At 37.4% G+C, this 22,796-nt stretch overlaps 1 protein-coding gene across 1 annotated transcript; it reads left to right on the forward strand.

Moving 5' to 3' along the window:
* Positions 1-781: 781 nt before the first annotated feature.
* On the forward strand, positions 782-22,077 carry LOC114365106 (uncharacterized; the record flags this gene model as incomplete). The annotated part of the gene is made up of 25 exons (XM_028321579.1): positions 782-911; positions 2,342-2,547; positions 3,991-4,123; positions 4,259-4,394; positions 4,466-4,611; positions 5,068-5,225; positions 5,312-5,359; positions 5,438-5,539; positions 5,650-6,035; positions 6,307-6,519; positions 6,597-6,891; positions 7,005-7,259; positions 8,704-9,047; positions 9,217-9,490; positions 10,082-10,252; positions 10,678-10,764; positions 10,853-10,893; positions 11,053-11,173; positions 11,642-11,868; positions 14,810-14,882; positions 16,018-16,054; positions 16,312-16,362; positions 18,156-18,282; positions 20,518-20,678; positions 21,917-22,077. Coding segments are annotated over 25 exons (4,044 nt in total), but the record flags the coding sequence as incomplete, so codon positions are not given.
* Between the last annotated feature and the right edge of the window lie 719 nt (positions 22,078-22,796).

Consider the following 22,796-nt stretch of genomic DNA (forward strand, 5'->3'; position numbering starts at 1 on the left):
CTTTATGAAATCTTTTCAATTTTCTTAACATGGTCATAACATCTGCACCAATTTGTGAGATATACCTGAAAACCCCGATAAAGCAGCTATTAAGTAAGAATAATATAAAAAAACACAACCCTCCTTCTGACACAGTTGGGTAATAAACTAAATGTATCAAAACATTTCAGTCCAACTTACTGTCAACTCGACGACGCGCTGTAGAATCAAAGATCGACTTTGAATTATGCCTTATTTTACAATTCACATTGAAAACAATATGCCTTGCTGGAACTTTTTCGACTTTTTCACAAAAATAACAAATAGTCAAGAAGAGATTACAAAAATTTTGCAGCGGCTGACAGATTTCATAATTTTCTTTGACAGGTGACAATTAAACCATAGACAATTGCCATAAGAAAAACACACTTTTCCAATATTTTTGTTTGCCATGAGATTCTGGTACACCTATACAATAATTTCAATCCGCGATTAACGAGAGGTTTTGTCGCCTCACTAGGGCACAGATTATAAATGTTTTAATGTCAGTTGGCCATATTTGTTTACATATAGGGAAATTTCTAAAGAAACCGACTTTACAGAGCGACTTGAAAAAATTTCTTCTCTTAAAATATTTTCAGAATTGCTATCTTACGAAACTCGAGTTGAATCCCCCTATAATATTATCTTTGGTAACGTGCAACAACGATTACTCCGAGTCTACTTAGTGAAGAATACCAGAATTACTTTAAAAATATTTACCAAGCAGGAGAAATATAAATTGCAAGACGTTTTATTGTAGGTTGAGCATCAGTGGGAGAACTTCGCGTTCAGTTTCGCGCCAGAAGGCTGGCGCGCGAGGTACCACATCTACTCTCCAGGGACCAAGCCTGGTGGTGGTCAGCAGCACCGCCCTGGACTGTCTAAGAATGGTTTACTTCAAGTTTTCATCAACATCATCATCATTATCAAGACATTTTATTTAGTCTCCAATGCAGGACCACGACTGAGAGAGTCATAACCAGAGGAAAATTATTGATCTTTAGATGCCTACTGAATTAGATAATGAATTCAGCTTATTGAACACTTGGTCCTACAATCCTGCTTGTTATTTCTAGTATCACGAAACATTCAGTTCCTCGGTGTTTCTGCTACCATTGAGAAAATCATACCTTTTACTTTTAACCCATTTAGACCGATAATTATTTTTGGAAATAAAAATTGTCTTTCCAGCAAAAACTTACAAAGGGAAGCCTAAAAATCATGAAAAAAATATTAAAAAAAATAATCCATAAATAGGGGGCCGTGGGGAGCCCGTACCATAAAGGGTACAGTAGGTCTATAAGCAAGCAAAACATAGTCGTTGTTCAAAGAAGATTTTTATTTATTTTTGTATGATATAAAATAAAAATGAAATCATATAATCACTAGTATCACACTCGGCATATCTTGCAAGACGTTTTCTGTGATACTATCCACATTTGGTTTTTTTTTCCTACCTTCTCCGAAGTTAGTGAGGATAGCTGAAGAAGACCTGGCTTCTTCTGATTTGTTACGTTTAGTGCTATCCATAATCGCATTTAGCAAAACGACCATGGAAATTTAGCAAATCCATCGAAGAAACCTCTGAGGGTTATTATTTACATTGACACTATCTTTATCGCCTAAATCTTCGTCAGTCTGATCATCATTAGCGGTCATCTGACAAGACAGCAGTAGAAAAATACCAAAATTTCTTTATGTTTGCTGAAATTATCAAATTTTTCATGATTTGTGGCAATAAATTGAAGCATCAATAGCCTACAACAAATAAAAATAATAAAAATTAAATTATATTTTTTCGCATGATTTGCTCATGCATAGACCTACTGTACCTTATACGGTACACCTATTTTAGACTGGAATAAACCGTATAAAAATAATCTAAATAATATTTTTTTCTAGTCATGATATTTAATGTACTCTATTTTTAAAATAAAATTGATAAATAACATAATTTACAATTAATAATAAGAAATTATACCTTCTTAAAAACATTGTAAATTTTTTTTTGTTTTCTGTCGAGGAATTTCATAAATATTTCCGAAACCACTTGTTAAAACATATTTTTAAATATTTTTATGTAAAATAATAACTTTAAGCTTACTGTCACAATCATTTTTACAAATTAATAACAGTTTGGTACTTCGAAATATTTTCAAAAAGATACCGTACCACATAGGGTACGGTAGGGCTAAATGGGTTAAAAATATTGGTAGAACCACTACAAAGTTATATTTGTCATGGAACTACCAAATAGGATCAAGAGAATAGCCCTGACTGATTGAGTCTTCCCAGATATTTATCTTCTTCTTCCTTCCAGGATGCTACCTCGTCCGGCTCTTCTACCTCGGCGCCTGGAGATGCGTCTGGGTCAGTGACCAGGTCCCAGTCGATGCCACCGACTCCCCCCTCCTGCCGTTCTCTCCTCTCCTTAGTAATATGCCTACAGGCAAGCCGGGGCCCAAGCAAGTGATCACTACTGTCACAGCACCGATCGTACATCTGTGGCCTTTGCTGCTCTGCAAGGTAAGTCTAGAATCCTAATTCTGTTTTCCAAAAATTGCAACAATTCTGCCAACAATAGCACAATACATCTTGGTAACCGAACCCGTAACCACAGCTGAATTTTATTGTAATCTGGTACACGAGAACCATTAAATGCAATAAAGCAATGGAACTACTAAATCTGTAAATCTACTATATAAAAATAAGTCGGGTTTTACTTCCTGACGCTATAACTCCAGAATCTCGAACCGATTTCTAGGGTTTTGCATTCGTTGGAAAGGTCTCGGGTTCCGTGAGGTTTACAGCAAAGAAAATTCAGGAAAATTTAACAAACGAAATTCCACGCGGGCGAAGCCGCGGGCAGAAAGCTAGTTATTAAATAAATAAGTCATAGCCGTTATTTTAGACCCTTTTAAATTTCGCAAACATCAAAAGAAACGACTTGAAGAACAAATTAATACGAGTCGTAGCCTTATAATACACAAAAACCTAATACGTTCCATTCTCGTTACACAACACCGCATCTGTTTAACGGAGTATCCTCGTTTTCCGTCATATTTCCCCACTTAACTTGGCTCGGCGAGTAATAGCATTATTACAAGGGTATTTTCACTCCTTTCTTATTCTCCGGACCGCAGACCGCAACCAGAGTAAATACAAATGAGTAGGTCATCTTCATAGAAACGCCCGAGCGCTGTATGTATGAGAGCGCGCGCCAATACGTATGCGGCGCGCACGCATACACTGACAAAATTTAGCGTTGATAGCGGTGAGTTGCCCGAATTTTGTCAGTGTGTGCGTGCGCGCTGCATACGTTTTGGCGCGCGCTCACATACAAACCGCGCTCGGTGCGTTTCTATGAAGATGACCTACTCATTTGTATTTACTCTGCCGCAACACTCAATTAGAGACTGGCTTGCTACCAATAATGGGGTAAATCTTCAATTTATTTACCAACCGTACAGTTAAGAAATGTATTTCAAGAAGCGTCTTATGCTGAAGATATAAAGTCCAAATTGTTGCAAATGTTTATGAAATTTCCTTTACTATGATTCAGAAGAATGACGTTTGGTAAGATAGGTAATTTAACGAAGAATGCCGAAATACGTAATAGGTTAACTAGCGTTGTGGTTTTGTGCTAAGTAATAGTTGTAATAGACTTTGAACAAAAATTAAATAAGTTATGTATTTAGCAATTTACAGACAACATGATTCCAATGTAGAAAAGTAAAAAACTTAGCTGTAAATAAACTTTAAAAATATTTAAGGTATTTACTATTGACTTGCGTTGCCAAATTGAACGACAAAATTTTAGAGCTACTAAGGAGTCATCATTTAACTGGAAAATTACTCAAAGTATACTCAAACTTTTTACTGCTTCACTCAAAATAACTCGTGCGCCTCCTCGAGTTTGATGGCAATTCATCGCACGCGACGTTTTGATTGCTAATCAAAATTTAACAGGCGTTGCTAAAGTTGGCGGCTCCTGACATGAATTCTGATGAGGAGCTGGATTCTGTGGAAGACGAGCCGATGCCTGAGTTCAACATGATGCATGCCCTTACGGGGGCAATGAACTTGACATACAACGTCAGTGGTAAGTAACCTATGATTACTTATTAATTATGCTAATTAGGCCCTATTAGACTAGACTAGACTAGACTTATTAAAATCTTTTTGGCCCTCTTATTCATAATTTTGATTCTCAGTCTTATTATTTTTGTATTGTCAGATATCGAAGAGCTCTGGAACCTGCTCACAACAGAAGTGCCAGTGTTCGGCTGGGATGATGACGATGACACACTAGCCAGCACTGTCAAGTCAAGGAGCACCAAGAAGCCCACCACCAAAGAGGCTGCTGTGGTAAGGATACCAAACTGACTGACTGATCAAATAATGAAAAAAAGAAATAACGATCAATTGAATGACCTTTTTTTTAGCGAAGCTCAATGACTTTCGTAACTATCGGCGACTCGAAGAACCATGCGCCTTACGCCCTGCCAGGGATCACTCCCGCGCATGAGATGGAGTTGATCGTCAGCATGGCCAGAGACCTGCCATTGAAGAAACCTTTGCCAGAGCCCGGTAAGACACTGGAAAATCTATTGATAGACGTATCATCGCCATCAAAAAACAAAGAAGAAGAAGTAGATTTTTAAACTGTAAATAACATGTAAATATTGTGACAATGTGAGATGTATACCTAGGCCAATAGCTTCTCGTTGAAGATGAAAAAAATTAAGACCTGAAGAAAAGAATGTGTGGTCACAAATACATTTCGAGACTTTCAAGAGAGTCTCTTTCTGTGGGCGTTAGATTAATCGCAGGGGCAGGGGCATTTTGGGGCTATAATTTAAGAATAGTCCTTGAAAGTGACAATTGCACCTTAACATAAAGAGACACAAATCGTTATGTAGGAGAGGAAACATTTCCAGTTTAATCATATAACTGCGCTATTAAATACGACATGCAAAACGATGTTAGCAGTGAGGTGTTTTGAATACTAACAATTTTGAAAATTATTTGCTTCTTGTATTACAGACGTAGCATTATGGAAGCACTACCGTTGGGTAGACTGGGCCCGTAGGCATGGGCTGTACGAGGCTTATGACTGCCCTAGAACTAGATTCCTCAAGGTCAACGGACTACTGAAACTTTCTTATGCACCCCATTTGTTGGATGTGCAGAGCACGGAGTCAGTAAGTGTTACATTTGTCATTTAAAGTGACTTTAGTGTGATATTATTGTTACCGTACTTATTGTGTATATTACTTTGTCAATTTAGATCACTGCTGGGTTTAGAGAGGAACACGACAAAACTACTGCTCCACCGGTAATTTCTTCTTTTTGTTTCATCCTGCTTTCAAATATTTTTCCGGTGCTATCAGTAAATGTGAATGTTTATTTATAGATCAAGAAAGGTGCAAAGGATGTTAATAGATCTAATACAGGCAACCTTGCAGCCTCACAACAAGCTAAAGATGAGCTTCGGGAGTGGATTCAGTTCAATCCAGTAAGTAATAAGTATCTTGATTGATTATGGATCATTTCTATAAATATTGTATTTCTATGATCTAAAATACATTGACCTCAAAAACACTGCGAGTAAAATATGATTTCTAGATCTACGAACTCATCAAAAGCGTCAGCATCGTCTTCTACCCATCGATGTACCAATTCACGTCAGCAGCCAGCTGTCCCCCAATCAGAGTTACGAAAGGAGCTGTCAACAAACCAGTAGACATTGCTGCTCCTAAGTCAGCACCTTTGTACCTTCAAATCGACGGCCCAGAAGAAAATGTCCTAAGAATATCTTTGAGTGCTCTTCATCCAAGGATTCTGATGAATAGTGGAGTTCCAATTGTGGACTACATAGAGCATGCGTATCTTATTCTGGAGAAGTTTGAATGGTTCGTGGACTGTGAAATTCCTGTGGCAAAAGCGTTTGTGCAAACACGAGGGTATGATTCGGTTGAGATCATGTTTGAACCGGGAAGGCACATTTGCAGGTACGTGTACTACTGAATTGATATAATTCACTACTCCATCGCTTTATTTCAATAAGCATCATCAACATTCATTTAGCTACCTTCAGACACAATAGGTAATCAATTGTTACGCGGTAGCCGGCTACCGCTTGGGCGCTGAGAGGTTAAAAAGGCTACAACGTTCGTTTTCAGTCACTACCAGCTATTTACTTAAGATCTCCAGATTTTCGATCAATGGGGCTTCGTAGTTTCCATTTGAGATCTTGTTTACTCCACCATGAATTAATTTCAGAATTTGGGTGCATTCAAGAATGAACTGGCATGTGATGCTGCTCAGTGAGTCCACCCTTCTCTTGGGCACAAGAGACATGATCCACTGTGCTGCCGTCAGGGAATGTCCATGGGCTGCTAGATTTCTTACTAATTTGAGTTTAGCATTCTCCAACTGGATTCGCATAAACAGGTCAAATACCAACGTTCTGGCAACTGATAGAGAATTTTATAAGTGAGTAATTTTCTACATAACGTATTTTTATTGAAATCAAACTTTTTAATCCATGTGTTTCTTTATTATTTTTTTAGATCATACCAGCCAGATCTTACTTGGGAACCAGAAGAGGTGGGCTATGACAAATCTCTTCTTCACTGGATGTTCAGACAAGCGCTTCAGTCTTTACTGGCCAAAAAACTACAACCAGTAGACTATCGCAACGTCTGCATTGTACTAAGACGCTACTTTTGCGACCCTGACTTTGGTATACCAGAGAAACCGCGTCCGGGTAAATCTTTGAGGGATATAGCAACTATGGATCCATGTGACTGTCTTGTACCTGAAGCTGAGGAAATAGAAATGGGAGAGGAAATATTGGAAGAGCAGGTAAGCGTGCATTTTCTATTTCAAAATATTATATTATGAATTTCTGATTATGATTTCTTTTATTCACTTATTATGGATCTAGCAATGCCTGATCTAGCATTATATTCACACAGCAAGTCGGTGAGGAAAAGCCCCTCGTAGATGAGGCCAAAATGGCACAACTGCTAACTCCTCCTGTCGATCCTATCACTTCCCAAGTTTGTGAGCTAGCAACAGAAGAGCTCCCCTGTGGGATATTAAAGGAAGAAAGGGAGAAAGTCATCAGAAGACATGAAGCAGCAACGGTTCTTCAAGCTCACTGGAGAGGCACCTGGGCTAGGAAATGTTTGACTGCGCATGTTATTTTTACACCGGAAGTATTGAAAGCTGTGAGTATAGTTAAATCTTCAATAAGTCTGTCATCTATATATCCCCTCAAGCGATCTGCGGCGGGAAGGCGCTACTGCGTGAAGTGCCCCCCACTTCCCGCGGGAAAAAAAAAAATTCCCGTTGCGCATTTTCCCTAAAATAGCTTATCATTATTACCGTTACATACTATCGAGTCACATTTTTGGAATCTGGATAAAATTACCCGTCTTTTGGTGTAACTTTTAAGGCTAACAAATATATATTTTAGGTACAACACTTACTTGAAAAAAAAGATTCGTCATTTTTGTCACTTTTTGTGATTGCACTTGATTCACCTTCAAAATTAGAAGCAATGTTATATATTAACACTTATTTCCAAAGTTAATCACATTATACACGTTTTTTATAAAGAAAAACACACTTCCAAAGCATCTAAACGATAAAAAACATCCATCTTTTTCACTACCCAGACGGGCACCGCGGATCGCGTCATCTTCAAACACAGACTGAGAAAAATTTGGTTGAAAAGCAACCATAGTGCCTAGAAAATAGGTGCAGTCCTGTTGTCCCCCCTGGTTGGCCCCCCTGGGGGAGCCAACAGGATTTCGAAATCCTGTTGTCCCCCCTGGCTAGGGGAGACAACGAGACTAGATTNAAGGGCATTTTTTGGAGAAATTTATCAAATAACCAAAAAAACACGAATTTTTAGGCAGATTTTTTTCAAAAAGTATCATTTTTTATTATTTGTTGGCATTTTTTGTGTATTTTATGTATTATTTTAGTATCGCCTGTTATTTAGCATTATTACTGTTTTTATTTTAACAGGATATACCGCTTGGTTTAAAAGTTATTACGTTTTCTTTACAATAAGTAATTGGAAGAAAAAAAAATCTATAAAAAATTAAAAAAAAATATCAAAAAATTTTTGACCTCTTTTTTGTCGATAAAAATAGGTCTAGTTTCATCTATTTTCATATGTACACTTAAACGTGACTCACACTGTATAAAAGAAAGTCGTGTTAGTTACTCCACTTATAACTCAAGAACGGCTGAACCGATTTAGCTAAAAATTGACAGGGAGGTAGTTTAGAGCCAGGAGAAGGACAAAGGATACTTTTTATTGCCATTAAGGCGGAACAAAGTTCGCCGGGTCAGCTAGTTTATTATAAGCTTTAAGAGTAGGCGCACACCGTTGATTTTTCGTCGGCCGATAGTTTAGTCGGGCAGTTGATCAGTATGGGCATGTATGGGAGTGCGCACACTACGCCGATTCGATTTGGCCGATTCTTCATACAAATTAAAATCGGGCACAACTATCGGCCAACTAAAAATCAACGGTGTGCGCCTACTCTAAGTTTTATTTTGATGCTTTGCTGAAAAATCTTCAGCAAAGTGAAGAAAAAGTTAAACCTCCTAGGAAAATAAGCGCTTCTAAACGTATAAACTTCTAAGCGTATTTTTCAGATAATGGACAACGCATTTGGAAACCTCGAAGCTCTATCAGCCCTGATGAATGAGTTCTTCGCTATGTACCCCAAAACGAAACCTGCCTACTCTGTCGCTTCTGCACTTACCGGCAGATACGGCTTACGCCAATTTACAGGTTCGACTCCCATCACACCCAAATGCAAGTGGATTCCGTATTTCCAAGGGGTCTTTTTCTGCCATAGCCCTGTCAAAGTACATTTCGACGTGCAGAGCTCATTGCAGTACAGTACCATCGCTGTGTACAATAACGATAATGGAGCTCAGATGCCTCAAGTTTATAATGCTCATATTACTTTTGACTTTGAGCCGAATCTTCATGGGTAAGTTGACTTGTATACTTTTTATGTCATCATGTGGTTATAGATAACCGTACTTCAATGAGCTTACTTTGCATGCTCAAGGCTATTTCACTATCACTACTTTTGTCCTTTAGTTTTTCGTATTCAGCAATGACTATGGTATCATTCATAACTGAAATGCCATTCACAGCTACACCGTAATGGGCCACGGCACCCTCAACCAGCCCTCGGGCATCAATACCGAAGTCCACTGGCAGTTGACAGTCCTCTGCAGCATCGATGAGGTCTTCCACATTTGTGACAACGACCCTGACGGCTGCAGGGAGTTGCCTCTTCCTCACTCCCATAAACTGCATTTGGATGAAATATTTATACCGAATAGGAGGAATATCCTTGGAGGGATTCTGATTTCGGTGGTGAAGCATGAAGCGGTTAGCTTTAGAGCTGCTGCCACTTCGCCTGATGTAAGTAATCTTTTAATTCTCTAACGCCTCTGTGATCTAGTGGTAAGACCACCAGCTTCAGACGCAGAGGTCCCGGGTTCGATTCCCAGAGAGGGCAGATTTTTCTGTTCGGTTTGGTTGGTGGTAGGGCTTGTTCTAAGTCCGCCTGGCTAGCTACCACCATCTTACCTAAGTCTGTCGCCATATCAACAATATTAACAGCATTGTTATGTTCCGGCAGTTAGAGTTAAGATAGCCAGTTCCTCCGTGGTTGATGATTCCGGGTGAAGCTCGCTTCCACCTTCGTCCTGATCATCACTTACCATCAGGTGAGATATAGGCCAAGAGCTTCCTCGTTGTGGATAAAAAAAAAAGTCAGCGCACAGGTCTTATAGGTATGGGCCAGTGAGTGCCTTAGGTATGAGCAGCACAAAAGGGTGTTTTTGGTTATGTCAAATGTCAGTGAGTCTTCAGGTTTGTATGTTCTGTACACGTCATAATGCTCTCATGCCGCTCCCATACCTCAGGCATTGACTGAGTTAAGTGTTAGATAGGTTTTATACTCAGATGAGACACGCAAATTCTTTCGATTTTATCACGTTAAATTTTCAGTTGGAGATAGAAGTAATCCTACGGACAACAACAGACGGCGTAGTCCAAGAGCTGGCCAAGTGTTCTGGCAAAGGAGAGGTGCATTGGCCTTACGTGAGGCTGGAGCCAGCTGTTTTACCAGCTACTTCATCGATGAAGAGGACCTCTACATCACAGGCCAATTTACCCACGGTTAGTGTGAATTCTTAAGGATAAAGGATACACCTATAATCTACATGGCTGCCGATGGTATTCTTTGTAAATAAAGATTTTTATTATTATTATTTTTTATTATTATATAAACATTGTGTTTGTGGGGCAGGAAAGTTCTTGAGTGGCGACCACGAGCTGGAAGACGTAGCGTGGGCAGGCCTCCCACTAGGTGGACCGACGATCTGGTGAAGGTCGCGGGAGGTACCTGGATGCAAGCGGCGCAGGACCGGTCTTTGTGGAAATCCTTGGGGGAGGCCTTTGTCCAGCAGTGGACGTCTTTCGGCTGAAACGAACGAACGAACGATTGTGTTTAAGCTCAGTCGAAATATATGCATTAATTTTGCTAACAATTTACAGTCGTATTTTGTATTCATTAACTGGAATTAAGGATGCTCTTTGTTCAGGGTCGTGACATCGCCAGTGCTCGGTCTCTGAAGTCACCAAAATCAGCAAAACCAAGTCCCAGTGCAAAGAATAGATCAACAACCAAGGTATACTAATAAAACTATGGGATACATCTTTACTTTTAAGATATTTTTAAATATAATAAAATTTGCTTCTTATTATTTTGTTTTTCAGTTGAAAAATCTGCCACCTGATCCGAAACAATATTCGATTGAGTAAGCATTTCCAACTCACTATGCCCTCGAATCATGTAGAACACAGTAATTGTATTCAATAAAAACTAGCATGTTAAATTGATTAGAGCGACACTGCTCACACTGCAGATGTCACTTTACAATATAACAACAAATCTTATAGCAAACCTAATATTTCAGGGTGATAGCCCCCAACGGATGGCCACTAACACTAGCTCAATGGAAGAGAGTGGATGAAATACGCAATTCCAATGGATTCACTAAAATTGACATTCAGCCAAAGAAACCAGTGAAAGATAAGGTATTCTTAACTCCATCATACTTTTACATTGTTCATCTATAAAATCCTACTAATCCTATTTCCTATTTCATTATTATTATTAATATTATAAATGCGAAAGTTTGGATGTCTGGATGTCTGGATGTTTGTTACTCTTTCACGCAAAAACTACTAAACGGATTTTGTTAAAACCTTACAGTATTGTTGTTTATAACCCAGATTAACATATATCGTCATTGGTTAAAATCTACAGCGCTGGACAAACAAACTGCTTTTGACGTTCGTAAATGTTCATGCGGGGGAAGCCGTGAAACGCCATCTATCAACATGAAATCTAACAACAGATTTTAGGGGGTAAAACGAAGTCCATGCGTACGAAGTCGCGGGCGGCCGCTAGTATCATAATAATGCTAAAAGTTTGCATCAAAAATTATTCAATGGACGTTCTCGCCATTGGCCTCCCCACAAAAAAATCCCTTTTCTTCCAAGCCTGCCTCAGCCAAAGACAAGGAGAAGGAAAAAGAAAAAAGCCAGCCGGTCTCCTCAGCCCACCAGCCTCAGCCAGACGACGCGTACATTGTCCTGGAGTGCGCACTAGCGATTGGAGGAGGAGCCTACGCTAGGCGGGATGATGAGAGGGACCTGGAGTTTGCAGCAGCCATCAGGCTGTGGGACGCTAGGGAGCCTGGGAGGAACAGTAGAGGCGCTCAGATAAGGTAACTTTAGAGTTTTGAGAATAATTCTAAAGCCTGGTCCGTGAGCACGTAGAATTTTGTCCAATGACCCCAAGCTACCCATGCTTATCGCTCGCGCGTAATTATGTTGCTGTCTCGCTCGCACACTCACTGCGGGCACCAGTCGCACAGTCGCGACAGCAATATAATTACGCTCGAGCGATAAGGATGGGTAGCTTGGGGTCATTGGACAAAATTCTACGTGCTCACGGACCAGGCTTTAGCTGAAGTAGAACTCTGAGAGCCTGAGAACTCTATCCAGAGATTAGAAAGTTCGGGATTTTCTCAACTCTATTAGAGATTCTAGGAAGGCTTGTATCACTAAAATTATGGTAAAACTCCAGTCTTCGCTTTGCAATGAGGATCAGTACTGTTGTAGAAAATTCAATAAAACTAGTATCTACGTTAATCTTTAAGACATAAGAAAGATATATCTTTTTGAATTTTCCAAATCGGACCATCACTAACGAAGATATTAAGTAATAAACATAGGCCGTTTTTGCCGCTAAAAGTCAGGGGCTAGCCTTACCCAGCTTCTGGCCTGGGGGAGGGGGGGGGACATTGCAGTTGAATATTCAAGTTCTGAATTTGATTATTGATGAATAATAAAATAAATCCTACTAGCTCGATTGATGGTTTCATTTCATTTATTTAAACCAGGTTACCTATAATAATATTTTTTCGTTAATTTATGAAAATATCAAATTAGCCCGTAATCCTGAATCCTGATACATAAAGTTAGCCTATTAATTTAACACAGGTACGACTGTACTCAGTGTTGCACTATCAAATGCAATTGACGCGCCTCTATGCCAGGGTTTTTATGTTCCTGGTCAGGCTATAAAGCAGATTTCGGATACCGGTACTGCCGGTACCAACAACTTATATTTTTTTCGTTACCAAAATATTCATTATTATTTGACATTCGTTTAGGTATTTAGTTTGGCAATAAGTATGACATTCAGTCAGGTACTCCATTTTCAGTTCATCTTAAAGTTATAAAAATATATGGCTTCTAAATACTCAATGTTTGCCAGGGGGGACAACAGTCCTCAAATCATTGATTGAAAATCCAGTCCTGTTGTCTCCCCTAGCCAGGGGGGACAACAGGATTTCGAAATCCTGTTGGCTCCCCCAGGGGGGCCAAGCAGGGGGGACAACAGGACTGCACCTAGAAAATATAGCTATCACATTCATACTTAAGCATTATTACTTTCGAGCGAAAGAAACAGAACTATATTTTTTAAATGACAAGGTCCCGAACTTGGACAAGTGATTTGCGGCGGGAGCCGCCGCAGAGCACTTTAGAGCTTCGTGACGTGCGTCTCCTCCCGCCGCGGGTCGCTTGACAGGACAGTGTGAGTCACGTTAAAGTGTACATATGAAAATAGATGAAACTAAACCTATTTTTATCGACAAAAAAGAGGTCAAAATATTTTTGAGATTTGTTTTTAATTTTTTATAGAATTTTTTTTCTTCCAATTACTTATTGTTTATTGTAAAGAAAACGTAATAACTTTTAAACTAAGCGGTATATCCTGATAAAATAAAAACAGTAATAATGCTAAATAACAGGCGATACTAAAAAAATACATAAAATACACAAAAAAGGCCAACAAATAATAAAAAATGATACTTTTTGAAAAATTACCTATCGATAGCTTACTTTATTCTGATGAATAAATGTCATTACAAGTTTTTCTCTAAAACTGATAGTTTGGCTAGAAAAAAATATTTTCTATCCACGCAGTACGCCGGGAGCGTTCGGATCGGATATAATGACGTCATCGTCCCCGCGCCGGGCGGTCAGTGAACTTTTTTAGTAATTTGGCCATAACTTCGTTAATTTTTGTCGTAGAACAAAAATTTTTGGACTGTGTATTAAGGATTTCTTAGCCCTATAAATCTGCATTCACAGCTAAAAATCGAAATGATCCTCATTAATAGTTTGGTTAGACAATTTTTATGGACCGAAACATTATCATTTTATTTAAGCAAAGCAACAAACATAATATTATTATCATTAATTTATTTAAGCGAAGCGACAACAGGCCAATGTAAAAATGTTGGCCTGGCCGAGTCGAGATCGTCCTCCCTCTATCGCAACTCAAATTTAAACTATTTTAATTTCCGCCGCATTGACTATTGTTGTGAACCCACTCGTAGTCGTAACACAAGCATTATTTAGCTTACAGATACTTGAAGAGCTTTTTTCTAATCTGTAACTTCTTGTGACACCCTGTATAAAGAATTAAATAATAACTTTCTTGTATAACGTAATAACAAGAGATTCTGCAGACAGTACAGGTTTATTTTATTTCGAAACTGCAATAATAACCTGAAACACAAAGAAATAAAGTTCCTCATGTTATTCCACAGTAACATCTGAACCCACATTTTTACAGGAAAATTCCGCTAGCTCGTTTCTCGGGTACAGTTAAAAACAATAAATGCGACTGTATCTATGTCGCTATTTGATTTTGAAAATCGTAGGTCATAAAATCTTAAAAACATAATTCACACAATCACACTCAACGTTAGTCTTATTTTTCCGTGAATTTAATAAGAGGCTTCAAACGAAATACCGTGATGCGCCTTCAGTTTCAGGCATACGGCTTATCTCCACATAAAAAGCAATTTCCCGGTTTATTTTTTTTATCATGCACGCACCAATCACACTTCACTGTGACTTTACTATACAATTTCAAATGACAAAATCTATTAGTATTATAGTACAGCTAGCTTTTTAAACCACTATTAACGTACCCTCGACTATTATCTCATTAGAAAAAATAACTATCTAACTACCATAAAAATAACTAACAATTTTGAAAACTTGCAATAATTTTACCTTAATAGAAATAAGTAGCCTAACTACTCATGTTTATCCCCGACTGTACCTGTTATATTATCTTTATTCCAGGAAAGATTTCAGGGCCGAATTCCTGGAAGCGCTGCCTCCGCCGCCTTCTGAGAGTTTACATTCGCTAATAGAGGTACACTTCATAAATAGTTTATGTCCACAGCCTACAAGGAGATTTTGTTTGGATAATCCCATGATTATCATTTTAGATTAGCTCATAAAAAGTATGTCAATTGACTAGAGGTGTCAACTACCATTAGTTGACACCTCTAGTCAATTGACATACTTTTTATGAGCTGTCAAAATAACGCCCGTATTCACAAATATTACTAGAAGGTCTCACAGTGCGCGTGGACGCACAGGGTCACACACGAACCAATCACAGAGCTCTGTTCAACGCGGTGCGTTTGATTTGCTGCGTCACTTAAGCAAGCATCGTTTGTGAATATGGTTGTAAGACTCTGATTTTGTATCATCATCATTCAGCCAACGTATCACCTCTGTCTATCTACCTTGTAGTAGAAGGAAATCGATCCTACTTATCATGATCATCATTTCAGCCATATGAACTGCTGAACATAGGCCACCCCCAATGATTTCCATAATGGTAGCAATTTTGTATGAGAAAGGGAAAATTTGAAAGTTAATTTATTGACTTTTATAGATTTCAAAGCCAAAAAAATTGAGTTTTCAGCAAATGGAAAACTAATTCAGTATTCAAGGCTAGAATTAAGTGTTTTATAAAAATAAAAATAAAAAGTATTTATTTCAGATAACAGGGATCCATAATGTTAGTAAAAACTTAGGCTATGTTACTATCTTATTTCTTTCTTTTTTAAGATGTTGTCTTACTTATCAGGTTCGGATCAGTCCCACTTCTTGCTCCCATCTCAAAAACTGAACTGTAATTAAATTAATCAAAAGAAAATTTTAGGAACTCAACCAAAGCTGTGTAGAATCAATTTCCTCCTACTACAAGGTGAATGATAAATGTCATATACATTTGCATGACTGTTGAAAATATAAATATTGTTGTTTCATTTGTAAAAGGATTCATAGGAATTACGAAGTCATATTACTGCGTAATCACTTGAAAAATATTAAGCTGGAAAAATATATTTTCCAAGAAAAAGTTATTACTGAAAGTACCTACTAGATACTGGAAATTATCTGAGAGGGCTTAATTCATATTAAAGGAAAATTTTCATCAGAATTACCTTATAATATTCTGAAGAGTCTCCAATAATAATAATGTTGCTTTCTTATAGGAATCTTTTGCTGAGGAGCTTGGTGAAGAGGAAAAAAGTAAGTAAGATCCACTGGGTGAGTCGAGTTAGGTATAATAATATTTTTTCTTGCGGAAGTGATATTCTTATTTGTTTTGTATAGAGACAAGCTCGGTAAAATGAATGCTAGAGCTGAAATAGAAAATTACTATTTCTTTGAATAAAAATAGTGAGGATTTTCGCATATTCATAAATGAATTTATTATTGATGTCCTTAAGCGACTGACTGAAATTTAAATTTTATTATAACATTAATATTGTATTTTTGTCGTATAGAGGAGCCACAACAGTTGCAACAAGGACCGACGCCGGCCACGGAGAGTGGAAGTAAGTAATTGATTATTTTAATCAGACAAAGAGAGTAAGCCTTTGGGTCAGCTGGTTCTCATGATTTCTAACATTATATTCACTCTTGGAAATTATGGGTCTACTTAAACAACTGTCACATACATAGTTTCAACTTATTTAATGGCTTGATCGTTCACAAACATTTTTCGATTCTATAAACATATTTGGCTATGTAAATATATGTATTATGTCTAGTGTCCGACCGAATATGGATTTTCAGCCGAAAACGGAAACGAAAACGAAGCTTCGGCTGCAGTCTCATTTTCGGCCGAAAACGAAAACGAAAACGAAAATGACCTTCAACTCTCAAATTTCAATCTGAAATTATGTAAAAACTTTGAAAACCGTTAATGTTTTGACCAAAAACATAATGACGTTTGACAGTTGATTTTCAAAGATTGATTATAGAAAACCGGCATTAAAACACAAAAACATTAATCATGAATTCTTAGTAGAATATTATTTCCGGTGTATATTGAAATATTGGGAAGTGAAGAAGAAATAAAGGGTGTCCAGTGGGAATTTTTTAACTTCAAAAATGAATACAAATAAATTAATGATTTTTTATTATTTATTACTAATGCAAACTGGAGTTTAACAATGTGGATTAATTTTTTTATAGGCAATGTCTTTTAAATGATGCCCGTTTTACTATAGGCACTCTCACAGCCGGACCATTACATTCGCAACTATGCGAGAGCAAATCGCGCTAATAATTTTCCTGCAACTTCACGGCGGATATTTTCTTACAGAATCTGAATTATTTAAGGATTGTTTGCTGTAAACTTTTGACTTGAGATATCCCCACAAGAAAAAGTCGCATGGTGTGAAATCTGGTGACCGAGGCGGCTAGGGTATGTCCCTGTACTTGCTGATCATTTATTTGAAAAAAAAAAAATAGTCCTCAGTGTCTCCATCGAGGTACTCTCCCTGTGTGGTGAGACACCTTCTTGCTGAAATAGAGTTACGTAGTTGACCGGGATGCAGTTGCAGTTGTGGTATAAGACATTCATGATCATTCGACAATACATTTCAAATACTTATTGCTCAGCTGCGAACGCTCTGTAGGCTCCCAACCAGTGACTCATGGCGTATTTCAAATCCGCATAAGACTCTATTTTGAAACAATTAAACTTAATGAAAACTCTTTGAGTTTATTGTATTCAATTTTGAACTTGGAAAATTGTCGCTGGACACCCTTTACAACGTAATCTCACTTCACAACTTCAAAAGAGTGTGACAATACCGCGTCCGTTCAAGTCTGATTGGAACCATGAGTGCACCAGATTCACTCCCGAAGATATCGGAACAATAAACGTCACCATCTTATTCACGTATTTTTGATATTCGGTTTGGCCGAAGCTTCGGCTGGTTTTTGGCCGAAAACGAAAATATGGCCGAATGTCCATTTTTTGGCCGAAAATGGCCGAAAACGAAAACGAAAACGAATATTCGGTCGGTCACTAATTATGTCTCTCTCTCTCACCCTCTCTAAAATTGGACGTCCTAAATAAACATAAAACATTTGCCTAATCCTTTTTTTATCAGTCCGGGAAGTTTCACTTTTAAAGAATTCGATTTGATGGATGCGATGATTGGATTGCGTAGGTACCGGACTACAAAGCTAACTGTTGTGGTTGCAAAATGGGTGACCAATGTCAAAATTATTGAGTTAAGATTTTTTCAGCAGTTATTACTGCCTTGATTATATAGCAAATAAATAAATTCTAAATACGTATATTATAATATGAATTTAAATGCTTTTCCTTCAGTGTTGGAGATGACCGTCGAAAGCGAGGAAGAAGCAAGATATTTGACAATGCCAGAACAACTAAAGGACAAGTTCATACCATTGTACTTTTTGCCGTTCTGCACGAAGGAAAAAGACGAATCGGAAAGGTGAGACTTCGGAAACTTTCCGATTGAAACGTCAGTGCCTGTTGATTTGAGACGACGTAACTCTATTCGAGGGGAAACTTTGCTTCAATCTCGATTCAGGCGCTAAAATATACGTAGCCTTGTTACACTATGGCTGGAAAATCCATTTAAATGTAACTACATATGTTTTGATATTTTATACTTTTCAATACATAATTTATTAGAATTTTATATGCCTATTTTGAGAAATGATGAGTGCTCAATACGAAGTAATTATCATAGGCATGTATTTAAATGATCTTTTTAAATTAGCAAAAACGGCAAATAAAAAAATCTAAATGGTCATCTATTTTAATGATTGATCCTCTTTCTTTGAGACATAAAATAAATAAAATCGATCGATATTTTAACCTCTTTTGAACTACGGAAAAAAAATTGAGATGTAAAAATTATATCTGATCGATTGTTGGTCCTCAAAAATAAAAGAAATGAGCACCAAATATTCAATATTGTGATACTTTTTTAAATAATTCGATTAGTATAAATTATTTTTTGTCTATATCAAATAATCTTCAAAATAATTATGTTATGGTACTTATTTTTATTAAGTTGTAGTCAAAGGATGGAAACTATTTAAAGGCACTTGATGTTCAACGATTTTTATTTATTAAAAAAGCATACTTAACACGTTCACACTGCGTTATCGGGTCGAATTGACCTTAGGTGCTGGATGCGTTGGTGCGGGATGGATATATTCGGTCTTTTCAGTAGCACGAAAGATAAATATTGTTTTGCAATTGTTTCGTCAAACACAGTAAATATTTGGAAAAAAAAACTTATCAGGTCCTTACGACCCGATGTCGCACTAAAAGTAAACAAATATCGTTTAGTGCTTTTATCGTGTCTAATCGACCCATTGACAGATGACTTTATGGTCACTGATCACGGTCGAGATCGGTATACTAAGAGAAAATCAACCTTGCGATTTGAAAAAAATAAAGAGGTAAAAATTATGATGTCGGGTTCAGGAATGTCAGAAGTAAGAAATTATTTTACATAGCGCCTCTAGTCCCAAACTAAGCAAAGCTTGTAATTTAAACAAACATGGCAATGTACCATTCTGCTTGCTTATTGGCCGCTAAGCCCTTGGCCAACTCAGTAACCAATGACGGACGATTGTCCCTCAACCACAAAGTACCGCGTAAATTAAAAGATATTTTTTAATTAAAAATATTAACCAATAATATTTTTTGTTAGATCAAATAATATTTTAAAGTTAAGTTATACATAGATCGAAATGTATTTATTAGGTGATCAATATTAAAAGGCAAACTTGATATAAAAATCATCAAATTAACAAAATTAAAGATCAATAACTAAAAAAGAGGATCAAATATGATTTTTGTTTACCAAATATTAAAAGAGTATGTTAAACATAAATATTATGTTACCTTTAATGAAGATCATTCATAATTTATCCGTAGATCAACTATTATAGACCCAATAATTAATATAAAGATAAAATATAATAAAAAACATCATTTATTTTTAAAAGTGCACATACAAAAAAGATCAATTAGTTTTTAGAGGATCAAATAATATTGTCCCATTATCATACTTAACTTCTATAAAAATATGAAATTACAATTCAAAGAAATGAAGGTACTTACAGAAGCCATTATAAATATATATTTTTTATTATTTTCAATTGAATTACCCATTGATTAGTAAATACCTTATTCTTATACGAATATCAGCGAATCATGCTTAACACTATATCTATGTACCATTATAATACGAGAATTAACACGATTATTATGAATAAATAATGGACTTAAATATTTACTTCATAATCGCCTGACGCTTTGGTCGGATTACATCAACTACGCAGTTGCAATATTGCCATAAAAAACATACCTAATCTCATTGACTCTACTGTAGACCATAGACCATAATCAGTCGGTGATTTGAGTTTCTTTCGCCACTTCTTCTCAACACCAGCCGATATTATGGTCCCTAAGTGGTGGTAAGGCAAGCTATATTTAGGACGTATTTAGGTGCCGTGAAAAATGCCCAGTTTATAGATTTTGAATTTGGATAGGTAATATTATTTATCTAATATTACTTACCTTCCACTTCAGACAGTGGTGACTGAGTTTGTTGCGGCGCTTCTTCTCAGCATTTGACGATTTGCAAGAACTAATTTAATTAGTCTAAACAAATAAAGATAATTTTGATTTTGATTTTGATTTTCAGTATCCTCATATCACCTGACATGGCCGAGGCAGCAAAGAAGGAGCGACACGCGCGCATCGAGGCAGCGCTAGAAAGGATGCGAGAGCTTCAGCATTACAATGAACAGTTCGTGCTAGGGCGGCAGAAGAAGAGGTGCCAGCTCTTGGAGAAGCTGTTCGTTGGTATGTATTAACGGGACCAATATTATCTTGGTTTGCTAGCCCTGTAACACTTGTGTAACCAGGATCTCATCATCTCAGCCGTAGGACGTCCACTGCTGAACATAGCTAGGCCTCCCCCAATGCTTTCCATGTTACCCGGTTGGTAGCGGCCTGCGTCCAGCGCTTTCCTGCTACCTTTATGATGCCGTTGGTCCAGCGACGTCATAGCCAGTCATTCTACAGCCTATGAAACCCATTTGTTGAAGGTTGAGTAAAGAGTATCCCATCAAAAACAATACTTGTCAAAAAAACCAGGTCTCGCAACTCAGTTGTTGAAACACGTGTAAATTAATTTATTTAGTGCGATGGCCAAGTCAATAATTTATGTAAAACGTTAAAGATTTCCTGGCCTGGACTTGGTATTACATGGATCTCACAACTTTTTACCGTAGAACAACTGAGTTGCGAGACTTGGTTTTTTTGACAAGTATTGTTTTTGATGGGATCTCATTTCTTTTTGTATTTTGTAAACAGCAGTTATGTATCTAGAAAACTGGACCGAAATTGAAAAATTTTACTCGACTTGGCAGTTGCACTACCGTGCCCCCAAATATTTTAGTTTTTTCTTGATTCATACACCAAACACTACTTATATTCTAAATTTGAAGCTTCTAGGTCTGCTAGAAGTGCCCTAGAATTTTTATGATCGGTGAGTCAGTGAATGACAAAATTATAACTTTGACCCGTTATAATTCTTAAACTACTGGTTCAAATTGAATGAAATTTTAAATATACCGTGTCTTTACAATTCCTGCATAGCTAATGAAAATTCAGCCTTCTAGTTTTATCCACAACGAAGTTACAGGGGGTCGAAAATGGCCTGAGTTGCTTCGAGAAAAGGATGGTACGGCCGTGCCGCTTTTTTGCTCGACTTGGTGGGGGCACTGCCGTGCCCCCAGAAAACTACTTGGCTTTAATGTGTTCTCGTATTACCTACTTACTGCATATTATAATATAATACTTACTTTTTTATCGCTTCCTAAAAGCTGCTACTTCGTACGCATTAAACAAAGCCATAGCTATACATAGACTATAGTATGACATTGTGTGTCAAACTTTTGGCAAGATCCTGCATGAAAAACGCACTTGTCCCATAGCTGCTTTCAGCAATCATACCTTGATCATCATCTTACCAGGTGGGATCAGATCAGACTGAGTAAGGTGTAGGTAAGTGACACCTATGGTAATATTATTTCCAGATTCTCAATGGAACCCAGAGTTAAACGAAGTGCTAGAAGAAAGAGACGACGCTATAGCTCGCGAGACCCTAAACAGAACACTATCGGCGACTAAAAAGAAACTAGATGCTAAGAAGAAGTAACTGAATAAGAAAAGATGAATTTGCGTTAATTTTACTGAAGAGGGCTAAATGTTTAAGTTTATTGTTTATGACATAAGAATTCAGTTTTAGTTTAAGCCACGATACCTACTAAGTTGATGAAGTATAAAAGTTATGATGAATATTGTGGTTTTTAATTCAATATTTCCTCATTTGCGAATATCTAGGAATTGGAATCACTACCTACCGTTGTCACCCTCAAACACTATAAACTGAGGCAAGTGCGAGTGGACAGAGAGTATTGCTTACTTAGCAGACCATATGCTATTCCAGAAATCTCTTATTGAGAAGTTACGCTTAAAACGCTTTCCTCAGAAAGTTACTTCATACACAACACACACACTTTGTACAATCGTATAGGAATTAATGAATATAATGCTTAAATGTTTCGAAGAGTGGAAAGAAGAAAATTAAATTGGAGGAATTGGAGAAGTAGTCCTTTCAACATCACCAACAAAATACATCATCATCATCTCAGCCATAGGACGTCCACTGCTGAACATAGGCCTCCTCCAATGCTTTCCATGTTGCCCCACAAATACATACTAAATTGAAACACTTTCCTCTAGAACTCTCGTCAAAGACATTCTTTTGATCGGCCGAACTTGACTTTTTTCATTTATGAAGCTCGTCTCACTTAAGCGATTGAGTACGGAATAATAAAACCGTTCGACCACCAAAAGGAATATGATAGAGCCTGAAATCCAATAACACTAGTGATCCGTGCAGATTTTGCGAGG

Source organism: Ostrinia furnacalis, unplaced genomic scaffold (genome assembly GCF_004193835.3).
Source record: "Ostrinia furnacalis isolate ACB-3 unplaced genomic scaffold, ASM419383v2 OfSCF7555, whole genome shotgun sequence".
Lineage (NCBI taxonomy): Eukaryota > Metazoa > Arthropoda > Insecta > Lepidoptera > Crambidae > Ostrinia > Ostrinia furnacalis.